The sequence below is a fragment of the Erigeron canadensis genome, chromosome 6 (assembly GCF_010389155.1).
Source record: "Erigeron canadensis isolate Cc75 chromosome 6, C_canadensis_v1, whole genome shotgun sequence".
Taxonomy (NCBI): Eukaryota; Viridiplantae; Streptophyta; class Magnoliopsida; order Asterales; family Asteraceae; genus Erigeron; species Erigeron canadensis.
This window is the reverse complement of record NC_057766.1, coordinates 4,626,010-4,653,757: the sequence shown is the minus strand read 5'-3', so window position 1 is coordinate 4,653,757 and position 27,748 is coordinate 4,626,010. Positions and strand designations below refer to the sequence as shown.

The 27,748-nt window shown below is 33.8% G+C and overlaps 3 protein-coding genes across 3 annotated transcripts; 2 read left to right on the top strand and 1 right to left on the bottom strand.

Moving 5' to 3' along the window:
* Positions 1-208: 208 nt before the first annotated feature.
* On the top strand, positions 209-4,173 carry LOC122603262 (aluminum-activated malate transporter 9-like). The gene is made up of 6 exons (XM_043775925.1): positions 209-551; positions 1,062-1,211; positions 1,621-1,890; positions 2,096-2,232; positions 2,465-2,611; positions 3,371-4,173. Exons 1-6 carry the CDS (start codon positions 341-343, stop codon positions 4,040-4,042), a joined length of 1,587 nt encoding a protein of 528 aa, XP_043631860.1. The 5' UTR covers positions 209-340; the 3' UTR covers positions 4,043-4,173.
* Positions 4,174-6,859: 2,686 nt separating this feature from the next.
* LOC122605002 lies at positions 6,860-20,555 on the top strand. The gene is made up of 13 exons (XM_043777864.1): positions 6,860-7,028; positions 7,386-7,444; positions 7,645-7,683; positions 9,268-10,074; positions 10,173-10,220; positions 10,509-11,507; positions 12,962-13,954; positions 15,534-16,484; positions 16,806-16,955; positions 17,636-17,742; positions 19,075-19,435; positions 19,533-19,780; positions 20,072-20,555. The coding sequence occupies exons 2-13, from the start codon at positions 7,388-7,390 to the stop codon at positions 20,499-20,501; spliced, it is 5,190 nt and encodes a 1,729-aa protein (XP_043633799.1). The 5' UTR covers positions 6,860-7,028; positions 7,386-7,387; the 3' UTR covers positions 20,502-20,555.
* Positions 20,556-21,611: 1,056 nt separating this feature from the next.
* Positions 21,612-27,679, bottom strand: LOC122603629 (aspartyl protease APCB1). Its single transcript, XM_043776384.1, has 9 exons — positions 27,025-27,679; positions 26,035-26,152; positions 25,088-25,317; positions 24,378-24,617; positions 23,233-23,383; positions 23,063-23,148; positions 22,326-22,440; positions 22,174-22,246; positions 21,612-21,858 (listed from the first exon to the last, which is right to left on the bottom strand). The coding sequence occupies exons 1-9, from the start codon at positions 27,597-27,599 to the stop codon at positions 21,743-21,745; spliced, it is 1,704 nt and encodes a 567-aa protein (XP_043632319.1). The 5' UTR covers positions 27,600-27,679; the 3' UTR covers positions 21,612-21,742.
* Positions 27,680-27,748: the final 69 nt, after the last annotated feature.

The following is a 27,748-nucleotide window of genomic DNA, read 5'->3' as shown; positions in this document are numbered from 1 at the left end:
TGAAATTAAAAGGTTTCTATCAATACAAAATAAAAATGAATGTATAACAAAAAAAAAAGTTTTAAAACTATATCTGTAATAAAAAAAAATTAATGAAAATATCAATGCATTTTATCAATTAGTTTAAAAAAAAAAAAAAATCTTAAATATGCTTATGAAGATAATGAAATAAATTTATCCAAACACCAAAAAGAGATTATCTTGCCCCACATAAGCTAACAAGTCAATCAATTAAGCTAAATCCAAATCCAAAGACCCACTAAAATGCTTGTATCTACTACTGTATCTATCATCAACCATGTAAAAAAATTCATCAAAAAACAAGAATAATAAGAAATTAATGGGTTTGTGCAATAATATGAAAGGGGTTGTGATAAAGGCATGGGAAATGGGACGATCCGACCCGAGAAAAGTGGCGTTTTCAGCAAAGTTGGCTTTGACTTTAGCTTTGATATCTTTGTTCATAGTTTGGAAAGAGCCTTTTCCTGACATCAGTGCACATTATGTTTGGGCTGTTCTTACTGTTGTTATTGTCTTTGAAGTCAGCATAGGTGACCATAAACTTACTATTTACTGCTGCTCCTTATATTATTATTTTGGGTCTTGTTATTATCGTTAACGTGCATAAAATAATTGTAATTTTATAGGGTGGATTTTTAATATGGAAGGTACAATTTTTATTTTATGCACGTTAGTGAGAGCCTTAGGTGTAGACTGTAGTTAGCATTTTCCTATTAATTTTACTGTTATAAACGGTACTCGGTTAGTCGGTTTATGGGGGAAGGCGAGTCTTTTGACTCAGATTTATACGGTCTAAACGGGTATCCCGTGAACATTTCTGAACCTTCTCCCTGGCACCCCGGGATGTTTACTAAGTAAGATTCTAACATGAGACTTACTACTAAGCCGCCTAATCTGTTTTGAACATAACTGTCATTAAAAGTCATTATTGAATTTAATGAAGCTATGTAAATCATTAAAATCCGTCACTATCTGGTTACTTGAACATTTTGTGTGGATTCTTCATGTTGCAATACCGACTTTCTTTGTTTTGTATATAGGAGCAACCTTTAGCAAAGGATTTAACCGTGGACTTGGGACTTTGTCGGCTGGTGGACTTGCTGTAGCCATGGCTGAGTTAGCTCGCTTTTGTGAACGAGCTGGTGATGTATGGGATGAAGTTGCTATCATTGTTAGCATACTTACAATTGGTAACTATTAACATTTTCTTGACATGGATTTAAGGTAGAGGTGGCAAAATGCAGTCAGTCAGGTTTGCTAGTAGGTTATAATGTGTCATTTCTTTGTATGTGCTAATACAGGCCGGTTTCACGTGTATCATTTTCTTACCAGAAAAGTAATTGTTAGCATGTGTGGATGTCATAAAAAGTATGTTGTTTCTATAATCACACAAATAAATTGATTTAGGAGGTTTTATACGTTAAAATGCATTTCGGACGACATTTGACCCATTAATCTGTTTCCTTTTCATCTTATTAAGATTTTTATTAAATTCTTATAGACATAAAGTATACACCGAGTCAACCTATTTATAAGTAGATGGGCAAGCATTACCACCTCTAATTTATGGTGCTGAATTAGGTGAAATGTCTTCTGCAGGATCACTTGCAACTTTCGCAAAACTTTACCCTACATTGAAGGCCTATGAGTATGGATTTATAGTGTTCACTTTGACCTATGTGTACATAATGGCTTCTGGGTATCGTGCAAGTGACTTTATAGATACTGCCATAAGTTTTTTTTTGCTAATAGCACTGGGTGTCGTTGTTAGTGTGCTTGTGAATGTTGGCATCTATCCTATCTGGGCTGGTGAAGATCTACATAATTTGGTGGTTAAGAATTTCAACGGCGTTGCTAATTCCCTGGAAGGTTCAACACTATGTGATATTTACTCTATTTATTACTGTACTCAAAAGTTAACTGAATCATGGAGTTCATTTAATCTAGATCAAATTATTATTAAAAATGAAATTTTTTTTTTTTTAACCTTCATTTTGAGTTAAGAAATTAAGTTATACCTCTTATGTTGTTGTGAATATTGGTTTCTTATATATTTCTTTATGCTTCTTTGCAGGTTGTATTAATTGTTATCTCAATTGTGTTGAATATGTAAGGATTCCTTTGAATATTCTTACTTACCAAGCTCATGAAGATCCGCTTTACACCGGCTACAGATCGGCCGTGGAATCTAAAAGTCAAGAGGATACTTTGGTATCTTACACGTCAAGCCCTGTTTTCTGGAAAATCTTACTCTGTATTGGTTTTATTACTAAATTATCACCGAGGATACATCCCATGATCTCAACATCTATAATTTGATAAGATCTATGCTATTATAAATTTTGTCAAATCAAACTGAAGAATCAACAAGTTTTTAAAGTTTATAGTTGTTCGGTTGACTTACAATGGTCAAAACGTGTGATATATTGTCTGTTGTTTTCAGTTGGGCTTTGCTATCTGGGAGCCACCTCATGGTGCTTACAAGATGTACAAGTTTCCTTGGAGAAACTTTGTGAAAGTTAGTGGTGCTTTACGGCATTGCTCTTTTATGGTTATGGCTTTGCATGGATGCATACTTTCGGAAATACAGGTAACTGTACTTTCCATGTACTTTCAATTCCATTATTTTGGCTACCAGCACTCTCCAGGGGAGGTCTTGGGTTTGAGTCCTGCCAAAGACAAACTTGAGATAATTAGGGGATTATTAAGTGGTTGAGATTTACCTTGACACTAGCCTAACTGAGGATTAGTGGGTGCCAAATGGTGCATGGGATCAAGGGGTTTCCATCCAATTACCCTTTTTTTAAAATTGGTTAAACTGAAAAGAATAAGCTACGTGAGAAATGGGCTGAACAACTTAAAAGTCGTTCATAACAATTTTACCTAAAGGATTGGCGCTTGTTTCAAACAACAGTGTTTCTAATCATATTTAATGTATTAGTTGTTACTAATCATATTTAATGTATTAGTTGTTAGTAACCGGGAAAAATGTTTAGTTAAAAGAGAAATGGGTCAAACTGGTTTAAAGATGCACCAAAAATTTTTTGATACTATTTGCCGTCATATAATGTTTATTTTTTACTTAGGATTCTTATTCTAATAGTAGTATAGTGTTCTTTTTGTAAGTATAATAAACACACACCTTTAGTATAAAAAATTCTTATATGAACAAGTGTTGATGGGTCAATCCATCCTGACTCAGCCTGTTTCTACCCTTTGCCCAACCCCTCTGACCTACCTATTGTGCCACCTATACTTGCTGCATGTATTTCAGCGCCTCACTAAAGCTAAATGCTTGAATACCGTTAATATATGCATTATTGACCATGTTCTATGTAAAATATGCAAGGCTCCTGCAGAGAGGAGGCGAGTTTATCATGTCGAACTTCAAAGGGTAGGCACTGCTGGCGCTAATGTGTTACGTGAACTTGGTAACAAAGTTATGAAAATGGAAAAACTAGGGTTGGTAGATATTCTACTTGAAGTACACGAGGCAGCTGAAGACCTGCAAAAAAAGGTTGACAAAACGTCATATCTTCTAGTAGATTCAGACAATTGGGATACCGGGGAACCACCAAACGAAGATCCTGGAGACTTCATAAACATTGAAGATCCATATGTATATAACGAAGACAACACATTAAATGAAGCCCAACTTGAGCTTGGAACATTAAGGGGTCCCGGTAGTATAAGTAACAATTTACCTTGGGGGGGCACAAATGGTCATCACAGGTCATTAACCCAACAATTCTCGTATAAACCTGAAAGAATGGTGATTCAAGATGAACACGACATGTATCATAGCGCTAGTTTACTTTCCTTAGTAACCTTTACGAATCTTCTGATTGAATTTGTTGCGAGGCTCCAGAATTTGGTGTCGGAATTTGAAGAATTGAGTGAGAAAGCAAAGTTTAAGGATCCACTAGCAGAAGAAATAATGGAAGAGGAAATCTGTGGGGTGTGGACACGGTTATGGAGGCATCCAAAGCCTAGAAATAGAAATGAAAACTTGTTAGATTAATTAGAAAACCGAAGTTTGATAAATACTTGTTATGTTTTGTAGAAAACCGAAATTTGTGTTGTGATGCTTCAGAGTAGTAAGCCTGAATTGAATTTGGTTTTTCAGCCATGGAAAAAAAGGTTTGACCTAAACTACGATTTTCTTTTACACTATATTCTCGAGTTTAAAATGTATGGAAAAGAAATGATAGGATTAGATAGGGAAAGAAAGGGAATATATATATAGGTTTTAGGTAAAGTAAAACAAATAAAACAATAGATTTTCCTTCATTAACAATCATTGTGCATCATCAAAATCATCGTGTATCAATATATATGTGAATCTTCGTGCATCAACTTTATCATGATCTAAGGGTCAAGATCTTGTCTTATTTGTTTTACTTTAATATTTGTTTTACAATAACTAACCCCTATATATATATATATAGGTTTTAGGTAAAATAAAACAAGTATTAATGTAAAACAAATTAAACAATAGGTTTTTCTATAGTGATAATCACCATGCATCATAAAAATCATCGTACATCAATTGTTTCGTGAATCTTCGTGCATCAATTTAACCATGATTTAAGGGTCAAGATCTTTAGGTTTTTCTATAGTGATAATCACCATGCATCATAAAAATCATCGTACATCAATTGTTTTGTGAATCTCCGTGCATCAATTTAACCATGATCTAAGGGTCAAGATCTTGTCTTATTTGTTTTACTTTAATACTTATTTTACAATACCCAACCCCTATATATATATATATATATATATATATATATGCTCAAAAGCCATTCTTGAGTTAATAAAGAAAGTGAAAGAAAGTTTAAAAAAAATAAAATACATGTAAATAAAAAAAATTACTTGACAATTATATTATTCTTTTCAGCAGAAAACGGCGGGGTCCGGCGGTGTGAGGTGGCTAGGGTATGTGACGTTTTCAGCAAGAATTCATCGTGTGAAGGCGATATAACCAAAAATATATTATATCTCCACAATTTTGTATTATTATAAATGTCAATGGATTTGCTTTTTTTGTATATATCAAAAAAAAAAAATAGATCAACAAACAAATCAACTATAGATCTGTTTTTTTTATCCACGACGGCAAGGGTTCATTTCATTGAGAGTATGACTGAAAGCCTAATCTGATCTACAACCTATAAAAACAAATACACATGAAATTGAAAACTTGGAAGAAGATTACAGATGACAGATTAGTCATTTTGCAAGAATGACAAGGTTTTCCTTTGGAATTAGGCCATTTAGGCCAGAAAATTTAGTATGAAAAAAGAAGTTGATTTTCTTATCAAATCTTTTTCTTTCTATTGATAAAAGAAACTCAAGAATAGATTTTTTTTTGTTTTAATTTTCCTTTCTTCTCCTTTCTATTAGAAAAAAAAAACTCAAGAATACAGTGTTAGAGATGGCAAAAAAGTTCAGGGGTCAATGTGTATTTCTGGTTTTTGTTTTGGCTCTGATTTTATCTTTTGTCAGTTGAGAAAGTATGGTGGGTGTCTTTAAACTTAATTATTATCTATACTATATTATAAAGCAGATCTCCATTATTTACATTTTAAGTTTCAACATTTACTTTCTCAAAATATCTATATATTAATTCCATATTTACTTAACACCCTTTCTCTCTCCTCAAATCTCAACCAATCATTTTTTTTTCTCTCCCCCATAAATCATTTCTTCCTTCAATTCATTCAAAATCTTTTATCTCAAAAGCCGTACATCGATAAATTATAAAAATTATATGGGTGTTTTTAAAATTTCATGCTCTTTCATTAGAGATGTCATTCGATATACTTTCGATAAATTTTTAAATCCGAGAGCGAAACCCGTACGGCTAAGTCATTTGGCTATCACACTCTAGGACCTATCACCCTCACCTTCTCACCGCCGCAACACACGGGTACTTGCTCTCGTTATATTTTCATGTTTTTCTTTTTAGTGGAATTTATGTTTTTAAATAAAATGAAAATTGTATTAAGTGGTGAGATGCCCATAAAAAGTGGAATGGGGGTGAGTGAGTAGTGAATGAGGTGGTATATGGAAATTGGTTTCAAATGAGTAGTGTCACTCTTGGAGTTTAAAAGCTCGAATTGTTGTAAAGTGTGAGTTTCAGATATTATATATGCATACATTTCGTGGATACCTTGAATGCCCAGATAAAGCCGATCAGAGTGTATTTATGCCCCTATCCTTCCTTAAGCTTGGCCCGACTACCAGGTAGTTGTTCATATACCTTTCGCCAAAGGTATGTACCCCATGGAAACACGTTGAATGCTTCCAAATTTTCGGCCAATGATAACATATCAGGACTAACAATTTGCGTTGATTGTTTTCTAGTAAAGCCAACCTCAACAAGCAATATAACGCATAGTCGAACAAAATCAATACCACTCACCCCACCTGAACGACCTTCCTGTAACATTTTCTCGAAATCAGAAACTTTCAAACCATCACCACCCTTATTGTAGCCCGGAAGAACATTAAACACCCATAATGGGCCGCGGATATTCTGGATATATGGACCGAATGAGTCATGACACCCGAACCGTAGACCGGTCACTAAGCAAAACCCTTGAGGTCCAAAACGAACATAGTGAAATGGTAGAAAATAAAACCATAACTTTTGTTCACCACCACGTTTTACCGTAGACCGGTCACTAAGCAAAACCCTTGAGGTCCAAAACGAGCATAGTGAAATGGTAGAAAATAAAACCATAACTTTTGTTCACCACCACGTTTATACCTTGCAAGGAGTCAAAGGTGTCAACTCAAGCTCAAACTCAAACTCAAACCCATGAAGTGACACCAACACAAATACTACAGCTTGTGTATATCTTTACACATCTATGTATTTCTTTATTTCTATATATCTGATATCTCTAAATATCTCAATTGCCAGCTTATCTGTTTCTATATAACTATATCTATAGATTTCATTTTCTGTATCTAGCTACAACTACCTAGGTACTGGTAAAGTGGTAAGTTAATTAATTACTCCGTATATATATTTACTTATTGATATTTGTGATCTTTAATTACTTGTCAAGTTACAATTTTTATTAATGGGTTTTTAAATTTACATTGTTTTCAATAATCTTTGATGTTACCCAGTTCGTCTTCCAGATCATTAGCTTTTTTTTTTTCTTTTTGTTACTTTTTTTAAAATTTATAAATAAATCTGTTATTATTAATAATTATTACGAGTATTATTTAGTGAATGCTTATTGCTGCTTATGTCCCCTGACTATGGCTGCTGGCTGCTGTCAGCGGTGGTTCCGTAAACACCCCCCCCCCCCCCCCTTTTCTGGATATTTTATATTTAGTTGTGGTTGCAGAAATGGAAGAGTTCGATGGGGGATTCATGGACGGACGACACCAAGCAAAGACAGTTAAAGTAATAATCCTCTCTCTTTTTCTGTAATTGGTAGTTAAACACTAGTTAAACACTTCACTCCTTAGTTAATTTTAAACTGGAAGAGGGCCACAAACATCCGTTTTTAGTAAGATATAAATAACGATAATTCAGCTCAAATTCCTTTAATAATATATGATCATATTTAATCAAAAAGGTAATTATAAACCTTGCTTTTGCAGACAAGGATGGAGGCTGCATTAAAGAGGGATGTAGAAAAGGTATTGTCATTTTTGTATGAAACTAATTGGTAGGCCTACAAATATGTGTAAAAATTTAGAGAGTGAAATTTATAAAATTATTGTTTTCCTATCTTATTTTTAACCACTGATCACACCATATGTCAGCACCATATTTTAAGGCGTATTCGTAGTGTTGGTATGTTGGTATGTGATCACGTTATAATAAACGCATGTCCGGAAATAATTTAAGCCTACGGGGTCACACGAAATGACATGGTAACTCTATATTATTAATTAGTATATTATGTAATATATTAATTAAAATATAATCACGAATTAATTAATTATGGATATAATTAATTATAGAGGAGGTATTGGAGTGAAATAAGGAATTAGTATTTGTTTCCTTATTCCACACCATAAGGGTGAGATTACTTGGTCACCATGTTTAAAACCCTCTTAATTAAGCCTATAAATAGAGGGCTTAGGCTTAAGGGTTTTACATACATTCACAATACATTCAATTGTGAAAAACCTCTCCTCGCTCCCTCTCTTAGTTCGGCCGAAAACCCCCTCTCCAAAGGGTTTTCGGTTTTCAGTTTGTAGCAAGAAAAAGGGTTTTCGGGTTTTGCTTAGGGTTTCGACTTTGAGGGTTTAAACAAAGGGTTGTTTGGTTCATGATCGGGGTACTAGCATACGGTATAGGGGTGTTTAGTGTGCGATCGTAGAGGGGTTTTACTTTAAACCCTATATTAATAATATTGGAAGCTTTGCGCAAAGGTACACGTTTCAATTCCTTTCTTTGTTAATTAATTTGATTGCATATTCGATTCTTCCGTTGCGCTTACTCGTGAATTGTTACATGTTTATATGCTTACATTCTAATACGTAGGTCAACCAATCTAGTCATATTTATCATTTTTCTTATTTGTAAAGATACGTTCTTTTTTGCTATTGAGAAATGTACTTCACTTCGAATACATGTTCTTCTCTGTTGGGGTATTCTATGACCTTTTGCCTACTTTCTTTTTATATATAGAGATGATCACTATTTATCCTTTAATAAGATTATCTTCCAAACTTTTTAAAATAGAAAACTTTGTAAAAATCATAACAATTAAGAAGTTGATTTGCGGAAACTATTTGAAAATTTCAAATTTTTGACAAGCTCCAATTTCTCATTTGTCAAATTAGGATTAAAAGGAATCTTTTAGAAAACACAATCTTCTGCATTTCTTTATTAAAAAGATTTCTTTTGTAAAATCCACATTTTTTAGATGCTGAATTCTCTTTGAAAACCAACAAACACCATTTTTAATAACAAACTAAAATGAAGTTTATTTTGACTAAGAACTCTCAAAATATATAAATACAAAAAAAGTTATATTCAAATAATAATTGAAACTGATTTTTCTGTTGTGGTAAAAAGATGATAATCACTTGTGATTGTATTTGCCTGTATGCTAATTTGTTTCAAATCTAATATTGGAAGTCTTGTATTTTGCTTAGCAAGAATTGTTTCATTGCGTTTTTGTAACAAACTATGCCTTGATTTCGTTTCAAATTTGGTTTATTGTTTAATTAGATAGATTTGCTGATATCTCCCATTTTTGTGTTACTTAGACGCATCTTCAAAAGATATTATCCGCCACAAGCAATTTTTCTAGTGAAAATCTCATTAAGGACGATGGATCAGGAAAGTTGTACAAAGGACAACTCTTGCAAAATGGGAAGTTAATGAATATTGCAGTGTGGAGGTTAGATCGTAAGTATGGGAATACATACATTGAGTTCAAGGCTGAGATATCATTTCTTTCTAGTCTCCAGCACAAAAATATCAGCTCTATATTTGAGTATTATGACGGTGATAATGAAAAGATAATCATTTACGAGGGGGCATTTCATGGTATTTTGTACCAACACCTACATGATCCAACTCTTACATGGTCCCGTAGACTACAAATATGTTTAGGTGTTGCACGTGCGTTGAATTACATCCATTATGATGTCATACATTGTGACATCAATAGCTCTAAAATTTTTTTAGATGAAGATTGGGAACCTAGGATATTCGGTTTTGGACTTTCCACAAAATATCCTCAAAGTTGGACGCATCGCCTCCATTTTTCTTGCTACTTTGACTCCACAAGCACTATAACACCTAAATATGATATTTACTCTTACGGGGTATTATTGTTGGAAGTCCTTTGCGGGAAAAAAACATCCGTTAAAGACAATGGTGATAAGGAGAAGTTAGATGAGATCATTGATCCTAATCTAAAGAGACAAATGGACACGCAATCGTTGACACTATTTTTGAATATAGCACAAAACTGCTTGAATCAGCAACTTGTGGAGCGTCCAACTATGGATCAGATTGTCAAAGAACTTGAGGAAGTGTTTGAACTTCAACTGAATCATGAAAATCTTGTAAGATTGTCATTTTGTTTATTTTGATTTTCTTAAGCCTTCTGGCATTATTTTTATGTCTACTTATCTATTTTCCATTGTGGTTATTTGGATAAAAGGAAATTTTAGCCGATGCAGGGGATGGTGTAGCATCTAACCACTTGAAGGTAAATATTATCCTTTTAATTTACTTTTGAGGTGATTGGGGTATTTAAAACTGAGTTTTCACCATAATCAACCTAGAGCATTTAAGAGGAGAGTATTTTATCGTGGAACATTTGAAGTTATTAGAATATAAAATCTAATGCACTGAAGTGTTACTGTAATATGTTATGCTTCTAGATGGGAATGAATTAGTGTAAAAGATGCTGTTTGCTTTCTATTTCATTATTATCCTTGCTAGCATGTATGAACTGAAAAATACTCCTCTTTTCACATGACACATAATTTTGTAGATGGACCTTTTGGAGATTCCGCTAAGCGAAATAAAGTTGGCCACAAATAATTTTGATGAAGAGAATGTTGTAGGGTCAGGCGGGTATGGTATAGTATACAGAGCAAAACTTGACGTGTTAGATTTCCAAAGTTTGTCATCAATGGAAGGGAGATGTAAAGATGAGCTTCCCAGGAAAAGAAAAACTGTAGCTATAAAACGCATGTTCAGTAGATCAGATGAGCAAGGTAAAGAAGGGTTTTTGACAGAGATTGAATTACTTACAAGGTGTAATCATCCAAACATAGTTTCTCTTCTTGGATTTTGTAGAGAAGGCCATGAAATGATTCTTGTATATGAGTATGCTTTTAAAGGAAGCCTAAGTGATTATCTGGAAAGCACAAGTAAACAGATTAATTTTACTTGGTCACAAAGAATACAAATTTGTCTCGATATTGCACATGGAATTAATTACCTTCACACCAATATGGAGGGTAAACCAAGGATAATACATCGAGATATTAAGAGCCAAAATATTTTGCTGGATGAGAATTTTAAAGCAAAGGTTGCTGACTTTGGGCTCTCCAAATTCCATCCTAGCAATCAACAAGCAAGCACTATCTATACCAGAAATATTGCTGGCACAGAGGTGTACATGGATCCTGAATATCTGACTACATTTAAGTACAAAAAAGAATCAGATGTTTACTCATTTGGAGTAGTTCTATTCGAGATCCTATCAGGGAGATTAGCCTATGATTCAATTTATATGATGGAAAATAACAAAGGGCTTGCACCTATTGTGCGACGGCGGTTCAATGAAGGAACGTTAAAGGAATTGATAGATCCTCAAATAATAGAGGAAGATGATGCACAAATATTTACTCTAAATAGAGGGCCCAATCAAGATTCTTTTGACTCATTTTCGATAGTTGCATATCAATGTTTGGCAGAAACTCAAGCCAAACGTCCAACAATGGAGGCCGTCATTAAAGAACTCAAGCATGCATTAAAATTGCAAGTAAGTTAATGATTTACATCATTCACGTTTCTTTTCTTCATGTTATTGTTCACTTTCAGTAAATGGTTTGCTCTTTCATGTTATAAAAGTAGTGCAGGTTTTTTATCGACAGAAGTTTTGATTACATAAAGCACAAACTTTATTTTTTTATGTACATAAGAAGAATATAAAAAATATGAACTTTATAACTCATACAATTAAATGATATGATTGTGGCTTTTTAGACCTACTAATCTTTAATAGCTCTATGAGATCTAAAATGGGATATGTTTAGGGCAGTTTTGTATTCTCTGTGGGAGTTCCACTAAGGGAAGAGTACAATGGAAGGGGCCTAGGAAGATGTTCAACAAGCATCTCCTGTCTGCGGAGAAAGTAGTGTAGAAAAGCAAAGAATCTCTTAGGTTATTACAAGTAGTTCTTTGGCTAGTTTTGAGATTCTCGTATAATAGTTTGTAAGGTTAGAGTCAACTGTAGATAGAGTAGGCATGGGAAATGGATTTCTTGGCTGAAAAAGAGGATTGCAAATGTTCCCACATTTTCTTTGTAGTAGGGTAATTAGGAGCAATACTCAAAACATGTAGGTCCAAAGAGCCATTCTAATTCCACTGTCATCGAGTTTCCATTTCCGGGTTTAGGATCCTGAGGATCTTCACTCAAGTATGTATCCTTGTCCAAACTGTCAAGGCCAGTTTGAACAGCCATACTCCATTGTTTATCTGGTATTTTAAGAATAGAGGAATAGTTGAGTATTCCAGCAATAGTACAGTCACTTGTTGCTTCCCATTTTTTCTTAATAAAAAAAAAATAGAAGTTTTTGTTTCATAAGTCAAATAGAAGGAAACTGGAAGAACATGTGTTCCTTTTTTTTTTTTTTCATTTTTTAAATGATTTAATTGGGCGATAAATAATAAAGGTTGGGCTGGAATTAATTAAAAACTATCTTTTACTGTAAATCAGAAACGTATACAAAAGAAAGAGAAATCAGAAATCTTATTTTAAGGACATCGACAAAAAAAAGGAGAGAAATCAAGAACATAAACTGGAACTTTGTTTCAAGTAGGAAATCAAGAACTGGAACATAAGATTAGAGTGTATTTAAACATGCTCTAAAATTTAAGTTTCAACGGGTGTCTAAATGGTTTATATATAGTATAGAAAACTCACTCAACAGTCAGCACGACTTAATCAACTGTTAGGTGTTCACTACAAATTCTTATGTTGTGCTCGTTAATAACTAATGATTTTAGTTTTGCTTTTGAATACAAAGTTTGAAATTTTCTTGTTTATTTAATGCTTCTACTAAACTCAAACAAATTATCTTTTTGTGGGGTGAAGTTCATATATATCCTGGGATTTTACAAAGGCTGGGTGGTTCCCTTATACTTTTATCACCCTTATGAACATCTTTATAGACAAGAGCGTTCAAATTTTTTTTTAAATACTCGATATTGCAGGGGGAAACCATGGTACTCTCAAGGTTTAGGGTTAGTGATATAGCATTTGCAACTGAGAATTTTGCCAAAAAATATTGCTGTGGAAGAGACTCAAATGGTCTGCTGTACAAAGCAGTACTCGATCATTCTGACAAAAAAAGTTTGTTGGCGATAGAAGGGGAGAATAATGGTGTACCACTCAAGAGATGCATCAGCGTAGCTATAAAACGTTTCTTTAATAGAGAAGACGGGCGAGGAGAACAAGGGTTTTTTGAAGAAGTTGAAATGCATATTAGTTATAGGCATCCTAACATAGTCCCTATTCTTGGTTTTTGTGACGAAGGTGATGATAAGATCATTGTCTACGAGCATGCTTCTAACGGAAGCCTTGATGACTATCTGAGACGCACTGATAACATGAGTAAGCATACATGGACTCAACGTCTATATAAGTGCCTTGAGATTGCAAGTGGACTCCGTCACCTACATTACATGATGGACCGCAAGAAAGGGACGATAGACGTTGACATGAGGAGTGCCAATATTCTGCTAGGAAAAAATTGGGAGGCGAAGATTGCTTACTTTGGGATCTCGAAATTACTCTTGTCAAATCAGAAGGGAAGCACAAACATCTCCGATAATAATGTACGCACAAAAGTATACCACGGACCAGGTGAATTGAAAAATAAATCAGACATCTACTCGTTGGGAGTGATTCTCTTTGAGATCTTTTGTGGGAGGTTGGCTTACGATCCAACATATATAGTTGAAAACAAAAATGGGCTTGCACCCATTGTTTGCCGATGCTTCAGTGATGGAACAATAAAGCAAATTATGGATCCTACACTGAAGGAACACTATGATGAAGACATATTAACTTCAAATAGACTACCTATTCAAGATTCACTTGACGCATTCTTAAGTATTGCATATCAATGTTTGGCAGAAGTTCCAGCACAGCGTCCAACCATAAAAATTGTCATCAAAAGACTTGAGATAGCTCTTAACATTCAAGTAAGTAATTATTTTCAAGTAAAACATTCTTTCTTTTATTGCATATTGTTTATTTGTACTTAGGTATCATGATTAGTTCATATCAATCTAGGAAAGTATAGGAGTTATTTTCATGTTAATTCAGAGTATATTAACACTAATAACTCTATTAAATTCATAAATTGTATGGTAATGATCAATCCTCCTAATTCATAAGCCTAAAAATCCTCTTCTGTCAGAGAATGGTGACATGTGGAAAATTAAGGGGTAAGTTAGGAAAGAGATTAAGTGGAATCCAAATGTCACATTCATAAGGTTTTAGGAAGTTTTTTAGGCTAATGTTTCGGAGGATTAATCATTTTCCATGTTGTATGGATGGGTAAGATTAGGAAAGAGATTAAAAGGAATCCACATGTCACATTCATAAGGTTTTAGGAGGTTTTTTAGGCTAATGTTTAGGAGGATTAATCATTTTCCATATTGTATGGTTAATGATCAATCCTCCTAATTCATATGCCTAAAACTCCTCCTAAGTCATAGAATGGTGACATGTGGAAAATCAAGGGGTAAGATTAGGAAAGAGAAATTCACATGGTAATGATCAATCCTCCTAATTCATAAGCCTAAATATCCTCCTAAGTCATAGAATGGTGACATGTGGAAAATCGAGGAGTAAGATTAGGAAAGAGATTAAGTGGAATCCACATGTCACATTCATAAGGTTTTATGGTTTGTTGAATTATTGACCTCAAATAATAAGAAAGTTTATGACATAATATAAGGTCAAATGTAGACTACTAGTAGGATAATAGTCTTATATTTTCTTGAATTAAGTTCGGAATCAAGTAGTTATTATTAAGAGATAAAGTACTTGACTTTTGTGTGTCTTACACTAGATTAATAACAAAGTAAATTCAATGAGAAGTGTGTATATATATGCTTCAAATTATAACTCAAAAAATATACTTCGTCTCATTCTATATGTTTCATATTTGAATATCACAAAGTTTAGGAAAATATAATGATTGTGTTTTGGCTGACCAAATGACAATTTTATCCTTGAAAGTATTTGAATATAATTACTTCGGATATGACAGTTATCTAATTAGAGAAACTAATATTTAAATGTTGGCACTTATTATAGGACGGAGTCAGTATTTCACAGGTCGGGGAACAAATATAAGTAAAAGTAAATAACCCTCTCGATAGATGAATTAATTTAGACAATTAGAAAGTTAGTATGATTGCTACTTTTGTGTCATAACATAAATGAATACAACATATATATTGGATAATTAGTACCAAGAGGTTCGCATGAGTTTGCTTTTTGGGAGTTTAAATCAAAGATCTTGGCTTAATGAAAGATTGAAATCTTAGACATAGTACAAACAACAATAAATCAACCCAGTCTTCCACAAGGTATGGGGGAGGTGTACCCCTACCAAAGGTAGAGAGACTTCTTCCACAAGATTTTTCGGCCATTTTGATGGAAGTGAGGATCGAACCCTTGACCTTTGTTTCCAATTTTGTTATTGAAATCTTACATGAATTTCATATTCTTATTGAATTATGAAGTTGATTGAAGCCACATGCTTCACAGGAAAACCTCGTTAAAAGCCTCAAAATTTCACTTAAAGCTGTTGAATCAGCCACAGAAAACTTTTGTTTAAAGAATTGTTTTGGGAGCGGAAGATATTGGATGGCCTATAAAGGAGTGGTTCCATGTGCCGATGCCTGTGCCGATGCCAGTGCCAGTGCTAGTGCTACCGCTAGTGGGAGTTCCAACACGGATGGCATTGTTGCAAAACGGTGGGATACCAAGTTTAGTCAAGCACATCATCAGTTTCAGACGGAACTTAATATTATTTTCAAGCATAAGCACGAGAATATCATCGGTCTTGCAGGCTATTGTAACGAAATGGATGAAAGGATCATCGTCTATGAGAATGCATCTAATGGAAGTCTTGATATGCATTTGGATGACGCTAGTCTAACATGGATTATTAGACTCAAGATATGCATTGGTGTTGCATGCGGATTGAATTTCCTCCATGAGGGTGCTGTAATGCTAAAGAAGGTGGTACATAGGAATATCCAAAGCCATGCCATTCTGCTACATGATGATTGGAAGGCAAAAATTTCAAATTTGGAGTTGTCATCATTGGATTCATTGCCGCAGGACATGGAACATGTTAGCAATAATGCTTATGGTGCAAACGGCTATTTTGACCCAGATAACAAACAAGGTTTCTTAACTGGAAAATCTGATGTATATTCATTTGGTGTGGTTTTATTTGAGATCTTGTGTGGAAGATTGGCATGGGCTGAGGGCTGTAAGGATCATCCTCAATCTTTCTCCTCGTTATGTAAAAGGCAATATCTAGAAGGGAAAGTTGAAGAAATGGTGCTCGATGGTATAAAAGAACAAATTGGTCCAGAATCATTGGCTACATTTGCAAATATTGCCTATCGATGCTTACATGACAAGAGAGAAGAGCGGCCTACGGCAGGCGATGTATTAGTACAACTAAAGAAAGCGTTGGAGGTGCAAGTAAGTTCTCATTTCTTTTCTTTTGATGAAAAATTGGCCATCTTTTACTTATGCATGTATACCAAATAAAAAAAATCAACAGAGGTAGCAAGAAAAATACACAATAAAGGTTGTGAAATTGGATACGAACAATACTAAACAATTGGTTTCATGTATAATTCTTCTCATATTATAAAAAATTATATAAAATCATTGCTGACGTTTTTATTTAAACCTCACCTTTTATAAATATATTGTTATTTTATTTCTCATTGTAAAAACTGTTGACTTTCATGATCAAAATGAATCAACTTATTTCTTTTATGCTTTATTTATATATAGGAAGATTATGAAAAATGGGAAGCGGGACTGCCTAAAGAATACAAGGAAATAATCCAGATGTCAGAAATTCCCGAGGTCTACTCTACCACAAAGGGGAAGGATCTTTATGACATACTCTCCAAGGGAATCCTTACTCATGAGGGCAAAGTGGTACTTATCATGTTCCTCTATCACATGTATCTTCTCCATTTTTTCTCCCATACATGTTTTACTATGAACAAAGATTTAAAACCACAAACACCTCTTGTTTATTTATCTATTCGTGTGAATAAAACTTCAGTTGCGATTCTCAGATCTTGCTATAATATATATCAATGCTCTTACAAAAATTAGTGTTTATACTTTATACAACAGTTATAACAATGGCGAATGTAGGATTTAAAACTACGAGGGCCTTAACTTAGCTTGAATATTGATAATTCACCAGATAAAAGTTTCATGCATGTCGAAATGGGCCTGGTTGCTGATTGATAAAAGAACCATGAGAAGTTAAACACGGAAAAAAACATGGGGAAAATGGCTCAAAATCAGATCCAACAATTAAAGGATCTGATGAGGTGAGGTGGATGAACAAAAAATTCTAAGATAGCTCCTAACAAATAAAAATCTAAGGTAGTTCCCAAAGAGTTACTAATCTTTCTAAACCATATTCCCTAAATGAGTTAAGCATATTAAAATGATAAAATCTAAGGTGGGTCCTAGGACCTACCTAGTTATTAATGAGATCAGCCCCTGGTTTATACTTTAGTTGCTATTTTCTTAACTGTTAGTGTGAAGTCATTAATGTATTTAAGCAAACAGGTTTGATTTGTTTGTTTTGTGTGTAACAGTGGTTTGCACTTGGAAGCAATGGAATAAGAAACGAAATGGTATCAGCAAGCCAATTTTCATATGAAAATCATGGCTCACTTAAGTGGTTATCTATTCCAGAGTCAAGGTTCCTTTCTTTCTCTTTGTGTGCGCATACACGATGAAATTTATTAGATGTAATTACAATTCATATCCCTCTCATATGAAAAAGTTATATATGAAGTTTGAGTTCTTTTAGTTTTAGAGATGACAAGTTTTGAGGAACCCATAAACTAACTACATGAAAATTGTCATATGTTAGACATGTCCAAAAATTGTTTCTAAAAGTAAAAAACCAGCATAAGTCGCTCGAAGTCCAAGTTTACCTACACACAGATGAGTAAGAGTAAAAGTACTACCTACCTATTTTACTTAGTTTGATCAGAAAAAGAAAGTCAATAGGGAAGTAGAAGTGTGTGATGCCAGGGACAGATTTAGCATGGAGAAGTAGGTGCTCGCCCCCACAAAGTTTTTAGCCCATAATGTGTATTTTACAGAATTCTTGTTTTTCCTTTATAAACATATATAACAAATTTGAGCTGTAGTATATAACTTATGCCATCTGTGGCCTAATGGAAATCCCGTTTTGTTTGATGTCATAGGTTGCTTGATCAATCCCCCATATTTGTTACTTTTGTTGGTTACATTTTGCAACTCAAAGACAATATTAACATAAAATTAGATTACAATGAAGTAACTTTTCTCACTATTATTTATATATTCACTTTGTTATTTTCAGTTTTATTTGTGTGTTTTTACTCAACTTGGCGTCATAAGAGAACAATTTTTTCTTTATACTTCAAAAATTTTATTTTTTTTATTTCTAGGGCAACATATATATTGATTCAAACTTGCTGGTTGAAATCGAAACCAAATGAATCAACTTAAGGAACCAAAAAAAACCTTCACCCTAGAGTCCCAGACTTCAATATGTAGGGTTGTAAATGAAGTAAACAAACATGAATGGGGCCTTGTCATGTTCGTTTGTTTAGTTTCACGAATGGTTCATGATGGACCAACGAACATAAAAGTATGTTCATGTTCTTTCATTAAGAAATTTGGCTTGCTAATGTTCGTTCATTTGTGTTCATGAAGAATGCAAACGAACGCAACCGAACTAACACAAACTAAGAAACATAGATTAGAAGTATTTGGATTCAAATTAAACATTACAAAGTATCCATTTGTTGAAAATAGTTAGCTGACATGCATAATTGTGATTTTAGTATTTAACATTCAGCTATGTAAGTACAAGCATACACACACATAAAAGAACATTAATGAGTGAACGAGAAGTATGTTCATTTGACTAAACGTGTATTTATGTTCATGTTCTATATGATCAAACTTCTAGTCGAACGATTTGTCAAACTTGTGTTCGTTTACGGCCCTAACAATGTGTATCTTGTAACATGTGCAGGTTTAGTAAAATAGCGGAGATATCAGATATTTCGAATTTGAAAATCAAAATAAAGATAAGAACCCGATCTTTATCTGTGGGTGTCAATTATAGCGTTCATCTTGTCCTCAAATTTTGTGGTGCCAGAAAGTCTCCAACTAAACAAATGTATGTGAACCTAACATACAAAATGGGGAATGAAACCTTACATGCATATTTCGCAACATGGAGCGAAGATGGGTGGATGCGGATTGAATTGTATCGGTTCTTGAATAACAAGGAAGATACTGACTTTGAGTTTCTACTAGAGAGCTTTTCAAAATGCTATTGTGAAAGTGATGTCATCTATGTTGAAGGCCTCGAGTGTCGAGCAAATGACAATGCAAGTTTTAGAATACGCTTTGGTTCCTAATACAGATTATTTTGTCTATGTTTATATATTTATATCTGGTTGTCATCAACTCATCATATTTCTACAGGAGAAGCATGACGAAAACAACAACTTAAAGGAAGCCCAACTAGTCCTTGCTCCAACCTCGAACATAGATCCAATTCAACGTTTCGTAGCTAGTATTCCTTTTGATATTTGTAGTACTTTGACTCACACATGTCTAAAGTTGTTCAACCCAAGCAACAAGGAAAAATATTATAGGGTTTCAGCAATGGATGCCATTTTCGATCCTTCAAATGTGAAGCTTTTTAATTCGAAACTCGAGACTCAATACAGGTTAGTTTTTCGAACCAACTTTAGTTACATTCTAATCATAAATCTTCCCTTTTTTTCATTTCATTTCCCCTTCTCATGTAAATTAAGTAGGCTTACTTTTCCCTCAACTTTGCTAACTTAAATAACTGAAAGCCTGAAACATCCTTATTTAGCTTCACTTTGCACAAAAGAATTGCTTTCATAATATAAGAAAGTTTGTTATATGTAAATTTGCTTAATATGTACATATTTACATTGTGGAATAGTTTCCTAGATTTTGAAGGCAGTTTTTTTCTCCAAATTTACATCCAGATTCCAAAAGGCGATTGAGATTCTATCAACGCAAGTATTTCGTATCAAGTACATCATTCAAAGCAACAGATTGTTACCAAATACAGAATATACGTGTTACCTTGTATTCAAGCTATCAGAAAATCATTGTAGGTTGCATTGTCCGGTTATAGTACAAGATCTACGGCAGCCCGAAAACACACCGACCCGAATTCTTTATTTTAAAACCCCACACTCATGGAATTTAAACGACTTTACTCAATGTCCAGAGGAGCGGGATGATGGATGGATGGAGGTTGAGGTTTGGAAATTCAAATCAAAGCCTCATCAAGCGGATATTAATAGTATCTATTGGGACGATATCAATTTGAAACTTAAAATATATGAAGGAACTATGTACGGCCTTATTGTATGGGGCCTAGAGTTTCGTCCGATGGAAGAATATATATGATAGAATTTGTATCATGTTTTGTACATTTTAGTGTATATAAAATGAGTTACCTCATGTCTTTGTTTGGAAATGGGCAACACTAAAATCACTTCATCAGAATGATTTAGCTACACGACATTACGTCACAAATTAAACGGGCAGGAATGTAGTTTATTGCAATGTTTGTGTAAAGATTTTATTTTTGCATTAAATTGTCTGATTAAGGCTGTGAATTTAGATTTATGTGATAATCTCAAGATTGATTAAAATTATAGGTTGGTTTTATCGTGACTAATTTAGGTGGTGGTAAAGCATGGTGTTCTAGTTTGTAGGTGTTCGTTTTTTGTATGTTTTCATGGTTAACATTCATTTTTACATTAGGAATGTCCGAATGTAAACGAGTGAAACTTTTAACAAACTGCCCTTTCATTTGTTGGTATACAAAAATATATATATATAGCAAAAATGAGGAACAAACAGGGAATTATAATCCGATATAGGTGGCTTTTCAATCTCATACTAAACTAAAAAACAATACATCATCTTGGGAAAAAAAATTAAAATAACAAAAACTGCAAATACAATACAAAACTTTTTCCATGTACAAACAAAGTTAGTCTTGTTTATTTTGACCACATGACCATCAAACGGGTTCAAGCTCGACACCCAAAAGCCCGGTTTAGAATTAGATGCGACACCATTTTCTAAAAAAATTGGAAATGCAAAATGAAAAAATATTTCCTACAAATGCAACCTTGGTGAGTGAGGTTGGCTTGAGATAATTCAACCCACAAGCCTGAATACATCAAATTGAACCTAAGAAGCTGTGTAGTTGCTTTTCAAGAGGTGATGGTTGGCTTCTGTTTCAACATGGTCGTAAAAATGGTCACGTTTTCCGGTAGTAAATGCTGGAGTGGGTTTATTACTTGGTTCAGGTTATGAGGTTATGCTTATCTTTGTTCATGATCCATCTACAGCAATAAAGTATATTTGGTTATAAGTCGTACTTTTGTGATTGCCACACCTTAAATGTTCAATCTAAGTAGTATATACATATATTTTCCAAGAGATGTTCCCTCTTACCCCAAAAAACTGTATTCGTACAATCTACAAATATGTGAAACCAGCTGAGAATATTAAAGAGGTGTATATTTACATGATGCACAATACAAAAACGTTCACAGGAGGAAGTGGTCAAAAATAGACAAGTTACAATATTTACAATCATAACATTTTACCATGGGAATGAAGAGTGTCATGTCTCAAAATGATGGAAGATATTTGCTGAATTGCTTTGGATCGGCACATTCTGATCTCATCCAACCAATTTTCTGCCTCACGTTATCATAGACGATTAGATTCCCACGCATTGAGATGTCTGAATAGCGAGCATAAGAAAACTATGTTATTTGAAAAGACCTCTTGGGGGAGAGTTTGAGTTGCTAATACCATAAAAATATGTCTTGTATTAATATAAAGTTGTCGAGTTTCACAAGTATTTGACTAAAGTAACAATATTAACCATTTTTGCATAGTCGCATGTAGGAAGTATGCATGAATGTATTACTTTTGTTCCACAAGATTAAACTACCAAAAACATTTGAGCAAGGGGCTGTTTGGATATGCATATCTACAGGCACTATTACTCAAGAAAATATCTTTTCATATGCTAATACAAGTAATGAAATTATACCTCCAAGAACGATATGTGATCCATCAAGTAAATCACTACCATCAAGGACGCCCAGGCACACATTGCCCTTGTTCTACATACACAAAAAATTATTTTATGTCATGTGGCTTTTATAAATGAAACTGGATGAAACTTAACAATACAATTCTTACACTCATGGTCAAGTAGCCCTCTGGAGGTATCTGTAAATTTGTTGAAATAGTCCACCACTTCCTCCCAAACTGAAGAGTGAGTGGCTTGAAGAATTTGTTAACATCTTTGATGGATCTGTTAGCAAATTAGAATTTGTAAGTTTCTAACATAGGAAATACAACAATAGGTACCTCAAGCTGGAACCTAGAACATCTTTGTATTATGACACAATACACATAAACATATATCTACTACAGAGGACAAATTATCTAAAGCTAAACAGTGCCTGTCTTAATGGGCCATTAGCGCCTCAGGCAGAATGTGATACAGAGTTGTCCCCAATGTCCATCCCATAAAATGGGTATCCCGCAAAATTTTCAGTAAATATAACGACACAAACACCAGCTAACTCAGGACAGCCATGAACAATAGAATCAATCATCTTGGAAAATATACAATAGACTGTAAGCTATACTACCCTTTACTACTTTTACACCACACAGTTGCTTTGATGCAATACAACTTCATAAATCACTTTTTACTCGCATATTTAGATTACTATTACTATATAAAAACAAAAACTTTTTAATTATAACTAACATATTAACTAATAAAAATGGAAAAAAAAAATACAATATTTGCAGGTTAACTCAGTCCCATCTCGCATTCTGACTTGTACTATGAAACGCCAGGTCCCCAATCCACCCCGTTGCCACTTCTATCGTAATTCTACTCTAGTGTAGAGTTTTTACAGTACCTTATTGGAGTTTTGGGTCGCCAACAAATGGGAAGTGTTGTATCTGAAGTGTCTTGTATAAAGCCATCACGTGAGATATCTTTAAGCTGCAATATGTACATAAAAATGTTACAAAAGAACAAACGTGACAAAATTATATCTACCCTATTTTATGTGAGTAAGGTCCTTACCGTATTAGTTAAATCAGAATAAGCTTGTTTCGTGAAGTATGTATAAGAACTCCCGCTATCAAAGACTACTCGTCCATTTCCCTTTGTTTGACGATCCAAACCAAGTTGTTTCGATCCATAAGTCACTTTAGAAACTTCAGCAAGATAATTCCTAAACAAAGAAAGGTAGATATCAGAGAATGAAGAAATGAAACAGAACACAAATGATACTTTGGACATTTCACAATTTAGATGGTATTTTGTACGTGTATGAGGGGGTGTTTGAGTCTCTAAAGAGATAATCAGATTATCATTTGCTTGCAACTATGGATAATTATAAATTTTGGGTTTGTCTCTGATAAGATTTCTTACAAGAACTCCACACATTATACACATCTAACAAAATTGACCTTCTATAAACAGAAAATCAAAATTAAACAGCCCTATATGTTTTTCCTCGTTAAAAGGTAAAGTTCGTATAATAATAGCAGATGAAAAACACTCCCTTTGACATAAGTAATACACTATCTTTCATAGAGATGATTATTGATAAACAACTTTGTGTAAGGGACAAACATCCATGATATATTTGCTAGATTTTCCAATTTGTAATAAACACAGCTTTATCAGATATTCAAAAAGAGCTTCGTCAATTGCTTCAACATATTTCTATAGGTAAATAATTATGTACGTTTTAGGATACCCTATTGTAGGGTGTTTAAAGTTTGAAGACCCATTTACCTACGTATGTGAAAATCAGGGTTATAATTCATCTCTAAAGCTTTTCGTAGTAAAAAACATAAAGAAAAGGTCAAAAGTGTTCTAATACATAATCTCCAAATTTTATTTATTAGAAGAAATTAATTTAATATTGCAATCATATAACTTCTGCAATCACATTTAAAACATCAATCATATAAATAGAAGTATGTCAACCCAATCCACTGGTACTAAAAAATTACTCATTTTGACCCAAACGAATTAAACAATTACATAGGCACCTATTTTGCCACCTCTAGATGAAGGGTAAGGGGAGAAAGACCATGTATATTTTTTCATCCTAATTATGATATTTAATAGTCATGCCCACTAAGGTAATGACTAAACAGGTTCAATATAACCGAAACTAGTTGCACATAAACAGAAATCAAAGAATAACTGCTCACATGGAAGCATCATTGAGCATTGGAACCCAAAACATCTTAGCTTGTGGCACCAATTCACCTCCTAAGAACATGTATCCGCCACTTACGGAATCAGAAGTGAGACAATGGCCGATCACATTATCAATAATACCTTGTTTTGCTAATTGAGAAGGCAGGCTCACTTTAGCTCTGCTAAGACCAAGAATACCATCTGTTTTTGCCAAAGAGTTCAAAAGTATGCCTTGCTGATCATATGCACACCTATGGCATAACATAGACAGATTTTAGTTATGAATATATAAAACAATTATCATCAAGAAAGTTTTAAGTTAAAAGACTAGAGGTGGCATAATTCGGGTTGGTAAACTATTCATAACAGTTTCAAGTAAATCTCATAAATTGTGTCCAGGTCAAATCAGGAAGGCTGGCCCGAAATACTTTAGCCCAAACCTTTTACAGTTTAAAAAAAGGAATAATGTCTTAGGATAAAAATTACAGAAAGTACATTTTTAGTAATCTAAATTTCTAAATGAAATGATTTAGAAAGTTTCATGCATTTTGATAAAAAATTTGGACACTTTCAAGCTGTCTGAGCTGTTTTCATTATAACTTATTAAATTGATGTTACCCGTTCATATGTTAGAGACGGAACATAACCCTAGTCAGCCCATTCATAAGTGCACGGGTCGAAATAGCACAATTATTCAGGATAATCAAGAGAAGAATAGTACCCTATGATAACTTTAGAATTAATTTGTGACTCGTTTACATCTACTAGACGAAGATCATCTCTTGAAAGGACTCCCAGTGAGGAGCTATGATCAGCATACTCTATTTCATAATCACACTGGCTGCAAGACGCACAAGATCCAGAATTGCTGTTTTGCTGGAAATCATAACAGAAAGAATCTTTCGAAGATATGATATTTGCTCTAGCTGGCTTGTAATACGGGTGTGCTCCCTGCAATCAGAATTCTTGTTATAGCGCTGGATTATCGTATAGCTGTTCAATAAAGATTGAAAAAGATTACAGAGCATGTTTTCTTCTTAAGGAGTGTTTGGTTTTATTGTCTAAATGTAGAGCCTAACTACTTAAAAACCTTATTTTACACTAGATGATCAAATGCTATTATTACAATTTCAAGCACCAGAAACACATACAATTATTTTTCCTGCACCATGTTAAACACCTTCATTTTAGTGGTTTCTTTCCATTGTTGACATTAAATATTAATCCCTCCATCTGATAAAAGCATGGCATGTTCCCTTTTGGCTTCTCACCAAGAACCAATTAACAACTCCTTTTGGTCGTTTACAGTCGAAGTTGGTATTGATTACTTTGATCCCTGTCCACTATATACTTTGTTATGTCCTTATTATGAGGCCACTCGATAGTAAAAACATTTTTTCATAAAAGAGTCGAGCAAAAAGTGTCTTCAATTGGGATGGATGATTACAGATTTATATATGAAACTATTTACCTCCTTATTTCTTTGTATGTAGAGTATGCAACTTTAAAACACTACTTATAAATGGATCAATTTAGGTTATGTTATATTTATAACGAACAAACATTTTGGCCTGTTACCCGACCCACGGATTTTTGCCATTTGTATTCTTAAATCCGGATAACAGTCAAAATCTTCATGCAAATCACTTGATTATGGTTCAGCATTACCTTGGCACAGCTAGTGCATGGGGCATCACATTGAATCCATGTCAAGTCACTACCAGTATCTACGTCAAGGAAATACGGTCTTGGAGGGCTTCCGACATTAATCTGTGTGTAATAAAGCCTGCATCGTTTTCAAATGACCAAATAAACATAGCACGTTATAAAAATAGTTTCAGGGCAACATATAAAATTTTAGAATATTAAGTAGAAGTGGTGACTGAAAACAAAACATCAATTCAAGAAAATTTTAATAGGAACATCACAATATTATGAGATGTATTTAGAAATAACCAATTTTAGTCCTGTGCTTGACTCAAAACATACGAAACTTATAACTTTCAAAGTCATAAACAGAAGCTAGAATAAAAAAGTGAACTTCGGATATATTGATCAGAAAACAGAAAATGCAACTGTAGAAGTAGAGATTTTGTTAAAGTCATAAGTTTATACACAAACCACAGAGAAACAAAAGCATTATAGAACTCAGATTTCAGTGTTTGTTTAAATAACAAACGTGCGCGTGTTCAGATGTGCATTTACAAAGTGATGATTGTTTATTGTATGATCAGATAATGACTTCATTACGGCTATGAATAGTTAGGGCTTTATCATGGCAACTCGTCACATGCATTTCCATTTTCAATACTAATATACTAATATCCAATCCATACAATTTAATATGGAGTGGTCTTTTTCACTTAAACATCATGTACATACACAATCACACCCCAACTATGTTCAACAACAAAAACGATACACAATCCCGTTAAAGGCCAGGTATGGGACCCGGCCGGCGACCAGGTTTGGGACACCCCTCCTATGTTCATTTCAATTAAACCCAAAAAATATCAAGAATTACATGTATGGGAAATAATTCTTCAAAAGTTTCATACTTTAAACTAAAAACTTCATCTACTAACTATATATATACATATATATACACATAAAAATATTAGAATCCATAATAAGCATAGTAAAAAAAGTGTGACATACCCATCTCTAAGCTCATCTCCATTAACAGGCAAAACTGCACTACTCCTAACTGTCACCTTATTAGGCAACCCTCCATCATCAACAGGCAAAATCGAACTTTTCGAAGAACCAAACATCGAAAATTTACCTAACTTAACCTCCATATCTCTACTTCCTCCCACCAATTCACCAAACCCCAATTTCGAATACAATGGAAAAACAAAACAACTAGTATTATTCTTATTATCATCTTTATCTTTATTATTTTGGTCAACTTGAGTTAAAGGCCCTAAAGTTGACTTAAAAAGATTTTGTGGGGATTGTATTGAACAAAAAGTTAGTAATCCAAAAACAAGAATTCCCAAAAGGGTCCAAGAAATCTTTCTTCTTGGGTGATCAAAAACTGGTCTTCTTGAATCTTGGAATGAAATTGGTAATGGTGTGTTTGGATTTGGGTTTTGATTTGGGTATGGGTTTTGGTTTGGGATAGTGAAAGCAGTGATGGTTTTGCCTAAAGATGGATTATTTGGAGGTGGGAGTGTGATTACAACAACCCCTTTTAAGTGAGAAAGATCTTCACTATCATTAGAAGCCATATATGTGTGTGTGTGTGTGTTTTTGTTAGAATAGATTTGGCAGAATGAATGAATGAATGAAAATTGTTTTGTTTTGTGTTTGTGTTTGTGTATGTATGACTTGGCTCTGTTTTTTTTAGTGGATGTAAAACAGGGGAAGGTGCAAAGAA